This window comes from Drosophila grimshawi, unplaced genomic scaffold, assembly GCF_018153295.1.
Source record: "Drosophila grimshawi isolate 15287-2541.00 unplaced genomic scaffold, ASM1815329v1 contig_1367, whole genome shotgun sequence".
Classification (NCBI taxonomy): Eukaryota; Metazoa; Arthropoda; class Insecta; order Diptera; family Drosophilidae; genus Drosophila; species Drosophila grimshawi.
The window spans coordinates 12,253,432-12,273,203 of NW_025062889.1; the positions used below are offsets into that span (position 1 = coordinate 12,253,432).

Genomic DNA, 19,772 nt, shown 5'->3' on the forward strand with positions numbered 1-19,772 from the left:
TTTCGTTAACAAATACACTTTTAGTATACAACTTCACAATAGTCGAAGTAACACAATATCATTATCCTTTCAGTGCAATATGTAATATCCTTTTAGTCCTCCAGCTAATGCGTTTAGCTGGCCGACGCGTGTATTCCAAACTTAACCGCTCGAAACGCGAACTTGAACTGAACTGAACTGAAAACTCAAAGATATCGAAATATTTGGCCACAATAAGATGAAGCAGCCGCAGCAGCGGCAACAACAACATCACCCAAAACTGTCTTATAATATGCGTAAAAGAAGAAGATACAAAAACAAAAGCACGACAAAAAAATACAATCGATTGCGTATTATGTGAAATGATGATAATGATGTTGTTGTTGCTGGATTGCTGCTGTTACTCCGGTTGAAAACCGGTGACAACCTGATGCTGCTACTTCTGCTGCTGATGATGTTGTTGTTGTTACTTCAGCTGCTGCTGCTGCTGCAACATATTCAAAATGCATTTTGGCCCTTTGGCTTGTGGGAAATGGCATGAGTGGACTTTCATTTTCATTGGAGAGCATCTTTCTCACGACTTGGCCAATATGAAGAATGTGACACATGAATGCTTAACCCTGCATATTCATTTTGCTTATATATAAGCTTAAGTACATAAATACGAGCAAATGTATATAAATAGTTTATGACGCTCTTTGTTTTCAAGGCTTTCTGGGAAGTGTTTTGGGTGTCTATCGTAGTGGAGCTGACAATTTCCGCATCTAAAATGCTATGAGCATCGTGTGACCCAAATCTTAAATTTTATAATTAAACAAAAGCTCATGCGATCAATTAAATCATCTTAAGAGGTAATTTAACGGCTGCTTACGAGCTGCAGTTGATGATTTTGAGGTTTTTGGCCAAAATGATTAATGAAGTAGGTGGCGTTGGCGTTTATCGTTTAGCTTTTAATTTTGTTATGTGATGCCTATCCACGCCAAAATAAGAACCACGCATATCAAATGCAAATCATCAGATTTGCGGTGGTGCTCTTCGTGAGCAGATGAGTTGGAGGCATCTCTTAACAAGCGTTAACTATGCTACTTAAACATTTTTGTCCATGATCCGCTTTTGGCCAAGCTGTGTTTAACCCGCGTATCAACAAAATATTTGCCATATCTATTCAGTTTTATTTGCCTTGCCATAACACAATGCAACTTGCACGCCAACTGTGGCAACATGCAAATTGTCTCCGACAGCAATTTGCCTATAAAAGCAGCAGCATTATTCGTATTAATTATTTTAAATTGTGGCAATCATGGGGCGTGTACATGTCTACTTGATGCTTGTCTCAGCGGCAGCAATCCTATTGCTCGGCTTACAGCTAACTGAAGCCCAGAATTCCAAGGAGTTGGAGGATAAACCGCAAATTAATTTTGATATCCTCTTCAAGGCTTACCTCTCCATGGGCGAAGCGATTTTTGGCAATTGGACGCCAGCAAATTTTGGTTTGGAACTGCAGCTTGAAAGAACTGACAAGGATTAGATCAGAGACAACAGCAACAATAGTAATGACATAAGTTAATAAATACCAATGTTTTGTGCATGCCTTGCAAAATAAATCCGATTATTCAATAAAATTCTTTGGAGTCATTAATTAAACAGTGGGAATTATTTATATATTCACGCTTCAGTTCTGATTACCATCATCATTGCTTTGACTTGATGATTTGGTCATTTTATTTGTTTATGTGTTGAGTTTCTTTTATATTTTGATTAGCTGCGTAGATCTTTTGTATTTTTAAATATTCATCTATACTCACAAATCTATAAAAACAGCAATATACATACATTAGAAAAGAAATCTGCAAGTGTGTTTTAGCTAAAACTATTTGACTAAAAGGCTTCGTGTTTCATGTTTATTGTTTCTCCTAAAATACTCAAAACAAACGATTAAGTACATTTTAATTCCTTATAACTAATACTAATATTCATAAATAGCCTTTGAACTTATCTTCGAGTTAGGTATTCGTAAACCAAATATCAATACATAATATCAAATAACTTGATATACATTTAGCTCGCCTCTATTATATTTTGCTGCACCACCTATGGAGACCTGCTTTACCCACTAAGCAGCGTGTTCCGGTACAAAGAAAAAATAATCACGTGCTGCTTTAAAATAAATGAGCCTTTTATTGTTATTTTGCTTGGCGTCAAAAAGCTCTAAACATAATAATGGATAGATGTTTGTATTTATGCAAAATACCATAATATGAGTATCTCATCATCAATGATATATTAATAGTTATTATGCAAGCACTTGTACAAATATATATATATATATATTTTTTTTTGATACCTTGTATAAGATCAATAAATATTAATGATATTGCTGATTTGCAATGAAAAATCATTGTACAAAGTTCTACAATTATTTTTCATTATAAATGAGCCGCCTGCCAAGTGCTGTGTATGTGCTTGGCTCAAGTCAAGTGTTTTCTGTACTTCATTTCGAAGTAATCCAATTGTTAGCACCTGAATAGGTGCACGTTCTTTAGGCATAATTTATGTGTTATTTTTGTATTTCTCTTCTTTTTTTTTGTTACCACCTGCGGCCAGTTGTTGATTTTTATAATGTGGGCGCTTAAATTATATATGCTTTGTATATTTTGCTTCCTGCACGTGTCTCATCATTATAGCGTTTATTATATGTTTGACCACACTAATTATGGGTTTTCTGTGTCAAATTGTTATTATATTAAAATCAAATTAAAACAAAATGATAGGTTATTATTGCAAACGATTGTAGTTAGTATTTGGAAAAGACTTCGAGTTCAGTTGGCTTACTCTTATCGAAAAAGTAGAAAAATTAATTGTTGTTAAGGAGAAATATATTAGATGTATATGATTGTATTCAACAATGAAATACATGACCTTTAAAAGTATATTGCAGAAACAAGGAAAATAAGAAACCTGCGCTCAATTTAGAGACATGTAAAAAGTCAATGTGAGGGTCGTTTTAAACACTAAATTTAAAACAAGCAAGAACAGATTTCTGCGGTACACCGAAGGTAAGATACCCTTGTTTCTAAATTTAATTAGTTATTCAACAAACCAAAACAATTTTCTCGGAGGTATTTTTAAGTTTCGCCAATGTATAGAGATTTAGAGACAATACAGTCAAACACTCATCGACTCGAGTATTAATGTTCATTAATAATATTTATTTACTTTACAGATCAAAGATGACTACGTCAGATCTATATACACCTCACGACGAAATTATAGGTATAATAATAATTAGGTAAACATACATATATTTAATCATTACCCAAACTAAAAAACACGAATAGCAGCCAAATGACCAATATAAATGCAAATATAAACACATTAAACAATGCTATTGGCAAAATAAAACAATACCTATTCTATGGGCTTGCGAAGTAACAAATCACTGATCATTAAAATATGATTAAAAGAAATTTAAAAGCATGCAAGTTTTTTTTGGATTAGGGCGTTGTATGCCCCAAATCAATCTACGCCCATTCGAAATTGCAGCTGCAGCACGCACCTTAACTTATTGTTGTAAGCAAAATAGTTTAAGTTAAGTTTAAATATTTTGTACCCACCATTAATTTATTTAGTTTGTAACAATGAGCTTATTCGAAAGAAAATATTTAAAGATTGCCACAGCACGACACAGACGGATGGCGCTTGCTTCTAAATGCTTGTCAAATTCCAAATTACCGATGAGCTTTCAAAAAACATTTAAGCCAGACATGTAGATAAATCAAAATCAGCCAAAGTCAATGGCAGACCGCACCACAAAATTTTATAATCAAAAAGAAAAAACAAAGTTTCACTTTCATTTAACTAACCGCCTCAAATTTTGAGGGCAGCAGCATATGTGTTCAAAAAAAAAATTCCAATTTGGCATAATAATTTTGGGCAGAGCCCGACCGAATGCGGCATTTGCTATAAATTATTTAGAAATGAATATAGGAGCTTATATAAGTAAATAAAAGCGACGCATACCTCAATAACAATCAATATAAAATTGCTTAACTTAATACTTAGGGTTTTCTTTTAATTGCTCGATAATCGACTTGAAGTTCCATTTCCTCCGCAAGACCGAGAAATTCCAAACAACAAAGAAATGCCATTACATCATTTGTGACAGATATGTATATACATATACATATATACATATGTAGATGGATGGGGTTACTAATGTCTTTGCCGGCGCTGACAAACACATGTTAATTTCGTCTCGTAGGTTCAGCTTGTCTTTCACTCCTCCGCCGTAATGTTATTGATTTCTTTTGGCAAAAACCACAAAAACACAAATTTCATAATCACATGGCGATGCCGGTGCCGGATTATTATCAGCGTCATAAATTAATCAACATACACACACCACACACACGCACACTCGCACAAATTGCGCCGGCTGCGCATCTCCAGCAAAGCTACGGTTGTTGTCGTTGTTGTATTAGTGGTGGGGTAAGCTCCAAAAGAAATGCAAATGCAAATGTGGGCAACGCTTTGATTTTGCCGGGTCCGATGCCGAAATTTAAGCTGGAGCGGGAACGGGATCGGGCGCCGGAGCGGACAGCGGCAATGTGCAAGTTGAGGCATTTATTTAGTTTTATGTATTTATTATGCATTTGCCACTAAAAGTTGTATTTTAATCGCTAGCCAAATACCAGGAGAGAAAGTGAAACAACGTTGCAACAGGCGCGCCTACTTATAGGTACATAAACATATATTACATATCTATATACATGTATATACGTATTTATGTATATATATATATACATGTATACATTTATTTATTTATTTATTTAGTTGCAATCGTCACGCAAAACCCAACCAAAATCCCTTCAAGACATTTTTCCCTCATTGGACAGTTAAAATTGTTGCGTGGTGTCATTCGAAAAACAGGCATATTTTTAAATTTATTATATTTAACGAACTGCTATCCATGCACTGGATTAACTTCTTGAACAAAACCGACATCGATTTTTATTGAAATAATTGATTATTTTGCTTTAGATATATTTTAAGTAAAGAATCCCCAAAAAATCTATGGAAATTCGAAGAGCTACCAAGCTTAATAAGCCATCAAATTGGTTACATTAGTTGTAAAAAAAAGAGGTCATCAAACTGTAGAAAATAGAGCAAAACAAGAAGAAAAAAATTGTATATATCTTTCAGTTACCGCATCGATATATCTATCCATATGCATAACTTTCGTGCTGCAAATGTTTTGCATATCTAATCATTTTATCTAAAAGTCTTTGGCTCTGTCAGATAATTAATATAAACTGTATTATAGTCAATAAGCATATTAGGCATTTAAAGCATTCGACGTTTTTGTCTTCGAGCTTGCGAAATGTTTGTCAAATTAATAAGCGTTAATTTGTGCACCACTCTGGCACAAGCTCACCTGTCACCACTTTTATGGTGAATTTAGAAATAATTTTCACTAATTTTTATGATAAATTACATAAAGCATTTTATGGTTGATGTTAAGAGGTGTCATACATAAAGACTTTGCAGCTTATGAGTCACTCAACATTATACATCAAATGAGTTGTTTTTTTTTTTTTAGATATTCAAAGCTGTAAATATGAAAATGATGTGACATAATCATTAAATCAAATACTGTATCGAGCTTTATTTGAATGTTTATTACAAGTATTACATTTTATATAGACATTAAGATTTAATGTATTTATCGCACGACACACAAGTTATTTGTTTAAATATTAACACTTGTTGCTGTTTCTATTATGGTTGTTGTTGTTGCTGTTGTTATGGTCGCTTAAAATCTAATAAATATATATTTTGCTGTACTCACAACTTCTCTTTTTTTGGTCTTAACGAACAGATTTGTTGGTTATTTCCTTTATAGACATAAATATCAATATTATATATATATATATTTTCTTTTTTCATTAATTTTGTGAAGATTTTGCAAAGTGTATCTAATAAATTTAATACGTATGCTCAGAAGCAAGATTTTTACTTTATAACTTTTAGGTTTTTGCAAAATCTTCAAACAAAATGAATTTGGGATTTTGGGGCAGTTAAGGGGTAGGGGGCGATGCATGCAAACAATGTGCACGATTTAAGGTATTTTGTTTGTTTATAATGTATGTGTGTATTAATGTGTGTGTGAGTGTCTTTTTAATACTGGATGTGTTATTAAAAGTGTTCATATAATTCGCTTATACTTAAGATTTCGTACGTTTTCGCAATCGAAAGCAATCATGCACATTGTTGCGACGAGAATCGTTTCCACAAAATACAATTTGACATAATGCAACTTAACGCTTAATCTGTGCTGTTTACTGGGCAAAAGCAATTAAAACTATTGTACAAAAATTTCATAACATGCAAATATAAAACACATTCTGTGTGTGTGATTAAGTAAAGAGTTGAGAGTGACAAAAACATATATATAAACAATAATCAAACTGGGGGGCATTAAACAACACGTTATTCATAAAGATGCTCAGTTTTTAGGTGGGTTGACAAAAAACTGAACATTTACAAAATTGTTTTTAAACATTTATTTATAATTATTAACGATTATGTAAATTGTATTTTCTTCATTACATACCACAAACATATATATATTCAACTCATTTGCCACAAATTACAACTAAATAGTCTGCTGTAATTTGTCGCAATTTGTGCTTTGGCCTACAACAAATTTCAATCTTCATTTAGCAATTCACAAAATGCAAGTGAAATGCAATTTGCAAATTGAAATTTTGACTGGAAATTTATTTGGCTGCACAATTTGTTGCTTTATATTTGTAATTGGTATGGCTTAGCTTAATGGTTAATTATAATAATATTAAATAGATTCATTATTCGACGAGTTCCATCATACAGTTACCACAAGCATGAGCAGTTTTAATGCTCCGTTTATTGGCTTTGAAAAAATAAATTAAAAATTTCACAAGCGTGTACAGATTTTTTTAGTTTTCGTTTTTTTTCTTGGCATTTGTGAGGCAAATGCAAAATGTGGCAAACAAATTTTTGTATTTATTTTTTGAAAGCATTGCATAAGCGTCTTAACAGCCGCATGCAGATAATAAATATTTCGGTTAGTGTTTACATTTGTTCATCAATTTAATTCAAGTGCCCAATGAGCATTCCATCTTAATTATAATTATAGGGTGAATGTGTGTATGTCTAGAATGTGTGCAACATACTGCAACATTTAATTTGTTCTCCATAATACTATTTATTTATTGTTTGTTTTAAACATGTTTTGAGTTTTAGTTTTTTGTTTTTGTTTTTCACTTTGCTTCGGATCTTTTCAATCCGCAACGTTTCACAATTTTAACAACAAATAAATAAAAATAATAACAGCAGTTAGCACAATCTACGCATCGTTTTTGAAATCAAATCAAAACGCACATTGCGCACACTTGCGCATAAATAAATAAATAGGTATTAACTAATAATTTGCTATTTCAAAAAGTACTGTTTGTTTCATTTACTCTTTCTTGAATTTGCACACAGCTACGCATTCTTTTCTTTTCATTCTATCCTTTTAAGGTTTGATTTGTGGACGGGTGTTTTTTGTTTTTTTGTTTTTCATTTACTTTTTGCATACGCACAACAAAAAAAAATAATAAATTGCAGTTTTAATTAGTTTGGCTTATTTCTTGGCATTGTTCAGGCCCAGTTCGCTGAGTATTTTCAGCGCATTGCCTGCAGCTGCATTCTGCGACTCCTCACAGACTTTACCAACACCATGACAGATTTGCGGCGGATTTGTGGAGAGCGTAACAATCGTTAGAAATTCGTTGTGATTACCCTTGGGATAGTCCGAAAAGTTGACCTGCAAAACAGTCACACAATATTAGCAGCAATTAACTTTTGTGCATGAGCAACTTACCTCGAAGTCCAACAATTTACTGAGGTAGAGTAACTGTTCTTTCAAATGCACACCACCACCACCGCCGCCGCCAGCCGCCCCGCCACCAACACCACCACCAGTGGCACCGCCATCGCCGCCACCATTGACATTGTTGCTGTTGCTGCTGGCGGGTGCATTGCTGCTATTGCTGCTTACGCCGCTTGTGTTGCTGCCCGTTGAAGTGTTCAAGCTGCTCTCATTGTTGGCCTCATTCACATTCGATTCGTTGCAAGTGTTGTTGCTGCTGCTGATTTCTTCTGTTGCTGTTGCAGTCATCATTGCATCCGTTTTGGCCTCCGTCTCTTTAGTTGACTCCACATTGGCTTTGACCACAATCACTGCATCCTTCTTTTTAGCTGCTGTTGATAATTATACAGCTGTAGACAACGCCGCAATCGATCTTCAAATATTAACTTACGTTTCTTGTTTTGGCGTAGTATTAAAATGCCTGGCACAGGACCTGCCGGCGTCGATACCATGGGCACATCGAGCGATGCATTTGACTCAATGGCTGCCGACACAGCAGCTGCGGCTGGCGACACATTTTGTTCCAATGAGTGCTCCACTTCTCCGCTGCTTTTTGGATCCGATGCCTCCAGCAGTTCGAGTAGGGCTGCGTATAAGGAATCCCATCATTAAGTAGCCATTCCAAATTAAAAAGAATTAGAACTCACCCTGAGCCGCATTGCGTTTTGCCAGTTTTTTGCTGTTGCCGGTGCCGCGAGCTATGTTGCCACTGGCGCAGACCTCTATGACGAACTCGCGACGTCGGGACGACTCATTGCCATTCTTAGCTATCAGCTCGAAGATAGGTTCCTTTTCCTTGCGCGTCTGCTGCAATTGTATAAGCTTCGTTATAGGATTCTCATCCTCATCCAGCTCCACAGCAGGCTTTTCCTTAACGGTCGCATTGAGACGCTTTCGTCGCTCTGGCTTGCCAAGTGGCGTTACAGCAGCACCGGCAATGCCTGCGATAGCTGCTGCTGCTGCATTTGCTGCGCTATTTTTGCCCGGCGTTTTCACCTTGATGCGCTTCATGGGCGTTTGTTTAGTGGGCGTAAGCGGCGGCAATTTCTGCAGCTCAATTAGCATCTTTTCGGCTGAACGCTTCTTGGATAACTTTTTGCCATTGCCCTCGCCCTCGGTGACTATGGCGCCAACAATGCATGCCGTGATGAAGTTTTTCATGTGTGCCGGCCCCTCCTCGCGCAGCACCTTGAAATGGACCGTCATATTGCGCCTGATGCCAATCTCGTGCACCTGTGATATGGGCGACTTTTTGTCATTTTCATCCATGGAATCATCCAGAGCATCATCTGCAACACTGCTCGCCTGCGTCTTGAGCACCTGCAGTGCACGCGCCGCTGCATCGTGCTTGGCCTGCTGTAAGGTGCGTCCGACGCCAACAAATTTCTGCTTGCCCACAAAAAGGGTTATCTTGCTGGGCGTAACCGGCAATGCAGGCACATAGGGTCCATGCGGACCGGGCAACATATGCGGAGTGAGCGTTGGCGACAGAGCAAAGCGCGACTGATATTTGGGCGCATAAGGACGCTGATGGCCATAGATGGCCCGCTGCGTCTGCAACGCAACATGATGATGCGGATGAATGGGCGGCGCTTGCAGCACATAACCCCCGGTCCCATTGCCATTGCGACGCACTGCGTATGGTGGCGGTGGCGGCGGTTGCGGCAAGCCTGCCGCTGGTGTAGGAAGCAACGATGCGGCATAGTCAGGCGGCAACATTGCATCTGCCGGTGGCATTTGTGTGGGATCCAGGACATAGTAGGTGCGCTGACCCAGCTTCATGGCCAGCGCATTCAGTTCAACGGTTGGTGTAATGTGCGTACGCGTTGAGTTTGTCTCATCGTTGCGGCGTATCTTGGGCGGCGGGTGCTTGTATTTGGTCTCCTCGATGGCTTTGGAGGCGGCCAAATGCTGAGCCTTCTTGATCTTAAAACCATCCGCCGAATACTCCTCTTCGCCCAGCTTTAACGTTACGGTAAAGGTCTTGCAATGCGCCGGACCGCGTTCGCCCGTCAAACGGTATTGATGTGTGATCTGTAATGGAGTTTATTGTATATATTCCAAGATATTTATCAGCATTTTGAGCTTACCTTATTGTATCTGGCCAACTCGTTAACTAGACACATGGGTGTCTTGTCTTTGGCACCGCGTGCCGAGCTACTGTCCTCATTGGACAGTGTGTCGCCAGCGTCTGCATGTTGCTCTGCGTTGCTGCTGCTGCTGCAATCCTCACTCTGCGGCGCCACCGGCAATGGCAGCGGCTCACAGTTGTCGGGTGTTAAGGCAGGCGGCAACTCACAGATCTCCTCGCTGGCAATGACTATGTTATCGCCATTGGTGCTCCTGCAGTTGCCAACAATACGCATTGTGGTGGGCAAGGAATGTTCGACTGGAGCTGTTGCTGGCACAACAGCAATTGTTGCTACCTCTACAGATGACACTGTGGGCTGTCCATTGCTCTTGGCAGAACGGTATGTGGTCTGTAGTATGGTTTTGGGTGCATGCGCGTAGCTGTTGCTGCTGCCGCTCCCGTTACTACTGTTGTTATTGTTGTTGTGATTGTTGTTGTTGTACTTGGGCTTGGCACTGCTGAGATAATAATGCGCCTGCTTGCCGCTTAACATCGTTGACGGCTGCTGTGCCGCATAACTGCCATAACTGGGCATATGAGGCGGCAGTTGGCTGTAGCTGATCGCTGCCGGATGATTGTAGGCCTGTTGCGGCGGTGGCGGCAATTGGTTACATTTTGTCAAATGACCATTGCTGTTGTTGAGATGCTGATGTTGTTGTCGTATCTTTTGCATTTGATTATTATTGTTGTTGCTATTGTTGTAGGCATTCGGTTGGAGCTGCTGCTGCTGATGATGTTGATGATGATGATGACTAAGCCTGCAATTGTATTAAAAAGAATATCTGAAATTAGTTTGAAAACACCAAAAGCATAATTTTGATCAAATTAAAGGTTTCTGTTACAAGATTTGAATTGTTTTAATCTGATTACAAATGCTTTTATTTCATTTCAAATATCCTGATGAATAATATATATACTATGAAGAAGCACACGCCTCCTTCATTACACATTCAGGGATCACATTATAATATCCACTGAAAAGGGATACATTAACGATTTTAGTTTAATTGACTATTATAATTTCTACGTTAAACAACTATTCATTTTTAAATACATTTTCTAATTCTGTTCACATAAATTAGGTGGCCGTCGAATCCCCTGAATCCCATAATAAACTTAGACGGCTCGAGCGCACACACAATGCAAAGCTAAGCACATAAACTGCCATATTGAGTGGCCATCGACAACAAAAAAAAAACAACAAAGCCAAACACGGTCAATGCCAGCGGCGGACGGTTCACCCTTTACGATATGCCCCTTGTTGCTGTTTGTTGCCTTTGCTGCTGTTGCTGCTGCTGTTGTTGTTGTTGTTGTTGCAGCAGCAAGAAACAACAGCGGTAAAGCTCAAACAATGGCAGAAATCCCTAACAAAGCACAAAAGCCGCATTCTTTTACGCATCGTGTCATTTTTCGCCAACTGTCAGTTTCAATTGAGACGCACCTACCGCACACCAAACACCCAAAAGATATAGATAGAGAAGAGGTGGCAGGAGCAGGGGAAGGGTGCAGAAGCTACACTTGGAAATCCTTAAGATCCGTGTATGACCGCGTGTTAATTTATAATTATTAAAACTATTTAAACTGTCTGGGCTTATCGGTTTAAATGGCAAGTTCTTCCAATCATTAAAATAGAGATTGGCTTTTAGGTCAATTTCTTTGTACAATATTATGAAATTCAGAAACTTTAACACCAAGGCACGTTTTCATTTTTCACTTTTGATTTTTTTCAATTGTCATTTCATATTTAATTTGAACATCAAGATTATTGAGATAATTAATGATTCTATTAACACTTTTGTAAGGGGAATTTTATATTAGTAGAACGAACTTTTCGTACACGACTTTAATTAACTGATAATGAATTTGAATGGACTAATTTTTTTAAAAAGAGATTTTTTTTCATTTAATTTGAATTGAATTTTAGCTATAATCCAGTTTAGATAGGTTTTTGAAATAAATATCTTTCTTTCGATTTCACATTTGAAACTTCCCTTATATAGAGAATTTTTGATTACTCTTTGGAAAACGAATTCATGTTTCACAATTTAGCAATATTATGAAATTAAGAATATTGTACACATCCAAGCAACTTATTTCGATTATCACCATCAATTATAATTAAAACTTTTCAAAGGGACTTTCTTAAATTTGATCTAACACAGCTCATAGCTCACTTTGTAATGCAGAAAGTTGGCATTTAGTTTTAAATAATGCTCGCATCTTCACCTGTCACCAATAATTTACATGCTTTCGCGAAATAAAGTAAAGTTTCAACAACACTCGGATGCGGATGCGAAATGCGGCGCGAGTGTGAGGCCAAAGGCGACTGAAGAGCAACTGGCTGGTGCTGGTTGGTAAAGGCAAACAGTTCGCTTGGAGCTGGAGCTGAGCGGGCATAGAAACATCTGATCGCACAAGGGCGACACAAACTGTGCTCAAGAGAGAACTGGCCGCACTGCGATCCTTACGAACGTCAAGGATAATTGCAGCCGCTGCTGAATATGTTGTTGCTCTTGCTGCTGTTGCTGCCGCTGCTGCTGCTGCTACTTTTAGCTGCAAACCCGTTATCGAGCGGAAGTCATGCTGTGCGCTAAAGAACAAAGAGCCACTGAAATTATAATTTATGAGTTGAGAAAATGGGATGATGAGTCTCACAGGCGATTGTCAGTGACAGGAATTAACATAATTGCCGCAACGTATAGAATAGAATAGAAGCCTAGACACGACGGCGTCTTCGCCTCTTCGCCCAATGAGGGGGTAACACCCCAAGCCAACAAACTATAACCATGATCTTTGAGCGCTCACCGTCCATGATGAACATCTCGCTGCGGCGGCGGCACCGATTGCTGCTGCTGCTGCTGTTGTTGTTGATGTTGCTGCTGTGTTGCAATTGATGCCGCTTGTGACAGTGCGCCCAAATGTTGCTCCATGCCGGGATGCGGCGGCATCGCAATGTGACTGTGATGATGTGGAGCGCGCAGATGGGGTGCTGCCCTGGCTGTATGCACATGATGCTGCTGCATGTTGCTTCCCGAGTCCGGTTGCTTATTGTGCAGCTGCAATAGGAACACATATGTATATGTATTTATATATGTATATAGATGGAGTAGTGGAGTGTTAACAATGCAAATATTTTTATTGGCTACACAATGCACACAAATGGGTGTCTTTTTGTCTTGCGATTGTGCGTGCATCGAGCGACATGCGAAATATATGTAAACTGCATTTAAATGCAGCCAGCCCGACAGACGTGCCTAAATCAAATTGTGACAGGCGATAGAGCGATATAGAAAGAGACAGAGAGAGAGAGAGAGAAAGAGAGAGAGAGGGAGAGAAGGAGAAAGAGGGACCCAGAGAGTGATTGGAACTTGGAAAGGGGCGCATGGAAGCAACCACCACAGAAGCAACAGTAAAAGGCAAAAATGTGCATTCGACATAGCTCAACAGTTCTACCCTCCTCTTAATAAATGTTCATGTTGCACTTTTCTAGTTTCTTAGCTGTTTTCTTTTTTTTTTTTTGTGGTTGTTTTGCTGCTGAAATTCGATGAAATGCAGCTGCATTTCAGCTTTTGATATAATCAGGTTCTCAACTGTTCGCATCTTGTGCGTCGTGCATTGAACTGTGCGTATCTGTATCTGTATCTGAATCTATCTGTCTATCTATATGTTGGTCTGATGATCCCCGTTGGACGACGCCACTGCGGCACGTATGGCATAACAGTCTCATACTTGCATTTGTATTGATGCCACAACGGCGCACTTACCTTAGTCAGTCTCTTCTTCTTATTCTTGTTGCAGCTCGCAAAGCGAATTTATTTTCGTACTTTAGTTCGTATGCAGAAGGGCAAACGCTGCAATGAGAACACACATTTAGCGATTCCAAATGCACACGTATATGGGACTGAGACTGGGACTTCTTCAACAACACCCAGCAGCTGAAGGCGCAATTATGAAAAACAACGGCAACAACGACAACAACAACGTCAACGACTACGATGATGGATGCGATGGCAACCTTTTTATAAGCTGCGTTTTTCTGCAAGTTGGGTTACACTTTAGAACTACTTTAACACTTAAATTAAGTTGATGAACGTTTAGGGCTAGGTTTTAACTTTAGTCTAGCATTGTTATTGTTATGTATTATAATTTATTAACGTGCGGCCGTATTTTGCACTGTGGCTGTGGATGAAACTCGAAAAATAATAATGGCTTTTAGGCAAAACGGGAAGCGGGGTGTGTGTCGCGTTCTAGTGTTGAAAAGCATGTCGTCTTACGCGATTTAGTGTTGTGAAGTTACTTTATCAATGTAATTTAACAGTTTCAGTTGCATTTGATTGAAGAGCGGGAATGTTTGCTTTTTTCTATAAAGAGTTAGACATAAATAATAGAATTAATTAATCAAACGCGTACTCCAAGTTGTGTTTCCGAATGCAGACAGCATCCGCTGCTTCCCCGTGATGGATATTTTTAGCACAATTGACAGAGATAGTCACAAAATTTAAGCTAATGTTATTAATGAAAGTCAAATCCGGAATCACCCTATAGACATTCAAAACCAGGCACACTCTGAGCATATTTTGCTGAGAGTTACCAGAAGCACAAGTTGGAATTCTAAGCTTGGCATAGATTTTATAAATTTTGAAAATGACCCCAACAGCAATATATGTTTCTGTTGTGAAACGCAATTGTTATCGTTAGGGAGACCAGAGTTTGATATTTTGGTATTTCACAATGAGTACCTTAACAGCTGTTCAAGCAATCAACCAGTTAAAATGGCTGCTGCAGCTTCATAAATCATTCATTGTTATAGATAATCTTTAAGTGCATTGTAAATAGCAAAGAATTTGACGCTGCATAAATCACCATTCCAGCCGCACAATTAGCATTCCAGTTCAACGTAATTTCAACAAAAATTACATGAGCAACCATGACGCGGACCAGCAGCAACAACAACAACAGCGTTTTACATAGCTGCTATTTTTGCCTGGCGATTTGCATCCTCTTCAATCTGGTTACGTCTGCAGCGGTGACTGAGGTGATTATTGTCTGCTAATAGCATACAAATAAAGTCCCCATCCCATTGCGGGAAGCAACATATGTTTTAGATGTTGTTTAAATGAGTACACAGATGTTTTGCATATTGATTTTGTTGTCTGACGTCAAACGCATACAGCCATACGGAAGTATAGGTGTGCGTGCATGCTTGTGTGCTTGTGTGTGTGTTCGCATTGAAATTTATGCTCCCGTGGCAAATTTGAAATCTACATATAAGCATATTAAATACGCCAATATTTGTAATGCAAACAATTCACAGAATCAAAGTGCTCAACGCTATGTGCAATATGTCGGCAACGGTAACAATGAACGGCTTCAGCAAATGCTGAAAGGTGTTGGAGCAGCTGAAATCAATTGGCCTCAAGGCGCCAAGCAAGAAGTGACAGATGTGAAGACTGAGCTAGCCAAACTTAATACGAGTGAGTGCGAATAAATACCCTGTTAAGATGCCTCCTATAAATTTTCCTCTATTCTATATGAAGCTCTCAATTCATAGTTTTTAAATGCACATATTTTTTATAATATATTTATTTATATTTATAATATATTTAATTGCAGCATATGTTTACCAGAACGCCTGGCCGGCAAATAGTGTCAAATTGGGCGCTGTTACTGCGGTTAGTTTCGACCGGGCTGGTAATGTGGTCATATTCCACAGAGTGGATCGCATCTGGAATCAGATGACATTCGACCGTTCAAATGTGTACCAGGAGCGTAACAGGGGTGCCATTATGGATAACACTGTGCTGGGCCTCGAGCCTGAGACTGGCAAGGTGCTGTACGAATGGGGTAAAAACATGTAAGCGAAATCTATTGCATTTAATTCCATTTAAGTGGTTAATTTGAAATTCCTTTTGCTTACAGCTTTTACATGCCCCACGGCTTGAGCATCGATCCCGAGGATAATGTGTGGGTGACCGATGTCGCCTTGCATCAGGTATTCAAATTCCCACCGCGTGGCGAAGGCGGCAAACCACTGCTGACACTAGGTAATGCCTTTCATCCAGGCGTTGGCAAAAATAAGTTCTGCAAACCCACCGCAGTGGCTGTGCTTAACAACGGTGATTTCTTTGTCGCCGACGGCTATTGCAATGCACGCATTTTGAAATACTCCAAGGAGGGCAAACAGATACTTTCCTGGGGACAGAATTCGTTTGCTGGTCGCTCTTATGACGTTGCACTCCCCAATTTCTTCGCAATACCACATGCTCTTACCCTGGTGCCTGAACTGGATCTGCTGTGCGCCGCCGATCGTGAGAATGGACGCGTGCAGTGCTTTCTTTCAAACAATGGCTCCTTTCACTCGCAATACCATAATCAGCTCATTGGTGATCGTCTGTTCAGCATGGCATACACGCCAGCTGCTGGTGAGTATTGCTAATCCGCTGGATCGAACTGTGTATAGATAAATGCTTGCATTTGTTAGGTGGTCAGCTGGTGATTGTGAATGGCCCCACCGCCGAAATGGGTATAGCACCACAACACTACAACGAAGTGCATGGCTTTGTGATGAGCATGCGCACCCGCCAACTTGTATCTAAGTTCGGCCCGAATAATCTACAATTTGAGAATCCACACGATGTGGCAGTCACCGAAGATGGCAATGCAATCTATGTCGCTGAACTGAATCCGATGCGCATACACAAATTTCTGCATAAATCGCTGGCCAAGCCAATGTCATTGTCCGCGTCGAAGGTTGATGCAGCAGCCCCTCTGCCAATGGTGTCTGAAGCGTCTGCCAGTGTGGATGCGACACAGACACATCACCATCCCAGCGGCAAGGCCATATTGGTGGCATCGCTCATGCTGGTCTTTGCCGGCTCCACATTTGCACTGGCGCTGATTATGGCGCATCGACGCAAACGAGGTAATCGAGCGATCAGCGCAACGCCGCCTAGCGATTTGGTCTATCGAAAGCTGGCCGCGTCCAATCAAAGTCTGTGTTAACAATTCCACTACACACCACACACAACTTACACTCACACTCCAGTTCCATTTTGTAGTTGTCTTAAGTTGAATTTGGTGATTCCTTTTGCATTGCTCCCTGTTGGACTGCTGACAGGAGTGTGCATTGCTGATCTTGCTGATTTTGTAATCTCATTTTTTTGTGTGCAACTATCTACAACATTTATACATACATATATTTTTTATACAAAATACATACACAAATCTTTACAATTTATGAATTAACATACACTTAAGTGTCTTTTGTTTTTTTCGTTTCGTTTCGATTTGCAGCGCATGAATGAATATTCACAATTAAAACTCGCATGTGACAGTGTCGACTGCATGTCCTGTACATATATGTATATAATCCTTATTATATAAAACATGTATATATGTTCGTTGTTGTTTCTGTGTGTTTTGTGTTTTTTCGTATTAAACTGTTATTTGGTGCGGTTTCAACAGGTTGCCTGCTATTTGGTACACACAATCGCCGGCATGCCTGGGAGAAGACCGAGGGCTTCAAGCTGGGCGGCCTGATCGATCGTAATGGGTTCGAGAAGCTTGATCAGAATGCCAGCGATGAGGAGCAGGAACAGGAGACGACAACGATCTCGCAGTATGCCTAGGCGCTAGCCACACACACCTGGACCAAGAGACTTATCTATTTTGTAAAGCCAACAGAGCTAACATTCCTAGTTATAGTTCGAAATACCTCTGTGAATTTTACTTACGTTTTACGATTTTATTTATTTTTATTTTTTATACTTTACTAATGTGACTATGTGCATTCTATTTCTGACCATTCCACATCGTCTACGGTTGCCATATTTAAGACAATTGCTTTAAGTACACAATATATACATATTTATGTGCAATTATTTAAAACACCAATCGAACTGAATTACGTTTCTTGTCGTTGTTAATGTATTTCTTCGTTTGTTGTCTGAGTTGATAAATATTAACTACATTTCGGATTCGGTATAAATATATATTGCAACTTATCCTCTAATAAGGCCCCTGTGTGGCAATTAACCCGCTAAGGATTAGCGCATCTATATGCGAAGTATATAAAATATTCGGTCGTATATTCATCGGACATTTAGACGACCTGCGCTAAAAATCCTTCGTTTTCCTCCGTGACTATTGCATCAATATTGTAGAAAACTGCATGCATGAAAATTACAAAGCAGGAAGCGCCCAATGTCCAAAACAGCACAGCCCCAGCTCCCACTAGGAAGAGCAGCGGCGCCGCCCCCAAATGCAGGCCAATAATTTGCTGCTTTGGCGTTACCGTATGTCCCATGATCGTTAAATTTCTATTCGAAGAGCGTATTCTGTGAGCTCCGTATGCCACAGCGGCTAAGACCAGCAGAGTAAGCGGTGATGTAATACTGAAAGAAAAGCCAAGTGTTACAGCAGCTGTTGCAACAGAGAAATCTTATTTACACTTACAGACAGTAGATCATCAGCACAATAAATACGAATATGTAGTTGCTTTGGAAATATGATAAATTGTGCATGACACGATTCTTGAGGCGTTGCATGCTAACTGCGCTCTTGAAGTTGCTAATGTTGAAGAACACAGTCCACGGACGCAACGAGAGTCGCACCATTTGTATCAACTCCATGGGTGAGGGCAAGCTTTGCAGGCTGTAATCAACAATGAGGACTTTAGTGACCAATTGCGATTAAGTTTCAATTTCAGGCAAACGCACCTTTGCAGATCGAAGCCGAATTTTGTCTGACCACCGGTTGGACGTGGCGGCGGCATTTGCATCTCGCCGCTGACATCAATGCTTGTTTCTGCCATTGGAGGTGTTGAAAATCGCTGACACGTCGGTTAATTTTTGGATTACTTGTCAACTTATTGGCCTTCAGCTGTGCAGCTTATTTTCTTCTACGCGGCTCCGGTTCCGATTGATAAATGCTTTTTTTTTTTTTTTGCTTATCGACAACGGATGCTGCAAAATGATCTGACGTGTTCAACTATTGAAGACTTCTATTTGTTTTGCATTGGATGCAGTTGCAACTGTAGTCATACAAAGGAGCACTACAACTTACGCTTAATACATTCTAATAATTTATTTAAACAAATGTTTTTGCCTGATCTAATGTTATTGTTTGAACACACAACAAAAAACAACTTACTCTGATGTGGCAAAATCACAAGCTTGACAACTCTAGGCTAGACAACAGAAGCAGCGACAGCTCTGTTCAAAACAGCTGTGCCGAACTTGTTCAACACTGTTGCAAAGCTGCGCGCCCAATATTTATATTTAAAACAAACATTTAAAGCAAACGATGCTGTCCGTGGATAAGGGAATAAAATAAATGCAAGTTGTGTGTTTTTTTTCGAGGTCTCTGTTCACATTTTGTATGTAGAATAAACACCAGTTTTAATGGTTTTTGTATTTGTAGCAGTTTCAAAACGATGTGTAGGAGACCTCGCATATATATTTTATATTTATAACTGTATAGCAATACATATATATTTCATATAAGATTTTCATTAAATTCATTGTTAAACTGTAGCATATACGTACATCAATATATATGTAAATACATTTATAATAATATTTTGATTCATTTCAATGCGTATTTCATTTTTTTAGTTTAGCTTTTTGGCTGTATTTTGTGTTTTCCTCTTATGTATATTATATAATCACATCTATAGATTTTTTTTTATGAATATTTGTCTTAGTTTTT

At 39.1% G+C, this 19,772-nt stretch overlaps 3 protein-coding genes across 6 annotated transcripts; 1 reads left to right on the plus strand and 2 right to left on the minus strand.

Annotated features, from left to right (window-relative positions):
• Positions 1 to 6,951: 6,951 nt before the first annotated feature.
• On the minus strand, positions 6,952 to 14,242 carry LOC6560912 (maternal effect protein staufen). Of its 3 annotated transcripts, XM_032735640.1 has the most exons (8): positions 14,080 to 14,220; positions 13,829 to 13,915; positions 12,870 to 13,120; positions 10,024 to 10,822; positions 8,581 to 9,967; positions 8,325 to 8,519; positions 7,886 to 8,265; positions 6,952 to 7,828 (listed from the first exon to the last, which is right to left on the minus strand). In XM_032735640.1, exons 3-8 carry the CDS (start codon positions 13,085 to 13,087, stop codon positions 7,646 to 7,648), a joined length of 3,162 nt encoding a protein of 1,053 aa, XP_032591531.1. In that variant the 5' UTR covers positions 13,088 to 13,120; positions 13,829 to 13,915; positions 14,080 to 14,220; the 3' UTR covers positions 6,952 to 7,645. The 3 variants fall into 3 exon arrangements, with proteins under 3 accessions (XP_032591531.1, XP_001986584.1, XP_032591532.1); XM_001986548.2 differs by having other exon boundaries at positions 13,829 to 14,242; XM_032735641.1 differs by having other exon boundaries at positions 7,886 to 8,262; positions 13,829 to 14,220.
• Positions 14,243 to 14,803: 561 nt separating this feature from the next.
• Positions 14,804 to 17,944, plus strand: LOC6560913 (peptidyl-alpha-hydroxyglycine alpha-amidating lyase 1). Of its 2 annotated transcripts, none has more exons than XM_001986549.2 (6): positions 14,804 to 15,099; positions 15,379 to 15,538; positions 15,678 to 15,918; positions 15,984 to 16,486; positions 16,546 to 16,986; positions 17,529 to 17,944. In XM_001986549.2, the coding sequence occupies exons 1-6, from the start codon at positions 14,992 to 14,994 to the stop codon at positions 17,690 to 17,692; spliced, it is 1,617 nt and encodes a 538-aa protein (XP_001986585.1). In that variant the 5' UTR covers positions 14,804 to 14,991; the 3' UTR covers positions 17,693 to 17,944. The 2 variants fall into 2 exon arrangements, with proteins under 2 accessions (XP_001986585.1, XP_032590381.1); XM_032734490.1 differs by having other exon boundaries at positions 14,851 to 15,099; positions 16,546 to 17,055; positions 17,529 to 17,940.
• Positions 17,945 to 17,967: 23 nt separating this feature from the next.
• Positions 17,968 to 19,269, minus strand: LOC6559601 (prenylated Rab acceptor protein 1). Its single transcript, XM_001986550.2, has 3 exons — positions 18,782 to 19,269; positions 18,519 to 18,716; positions 17,968 to 18,457 (listed from the first exon to the last, which is right to left on the minus strand). Exons 1-3 carry the CDS (start codon positions 18,874 to 18,876, stop codon positions 18,166 to 18,168), a joined length of 585 nt encoding a protein of 194 aa, XP_001986586.1. The 5' UTR covers positions 18,877 to 19,269; the 3' UTR covers positions 17,968 to 18,165.
• Positions 19,270 to 19,772: the final 503 nt, after the last annotated feature.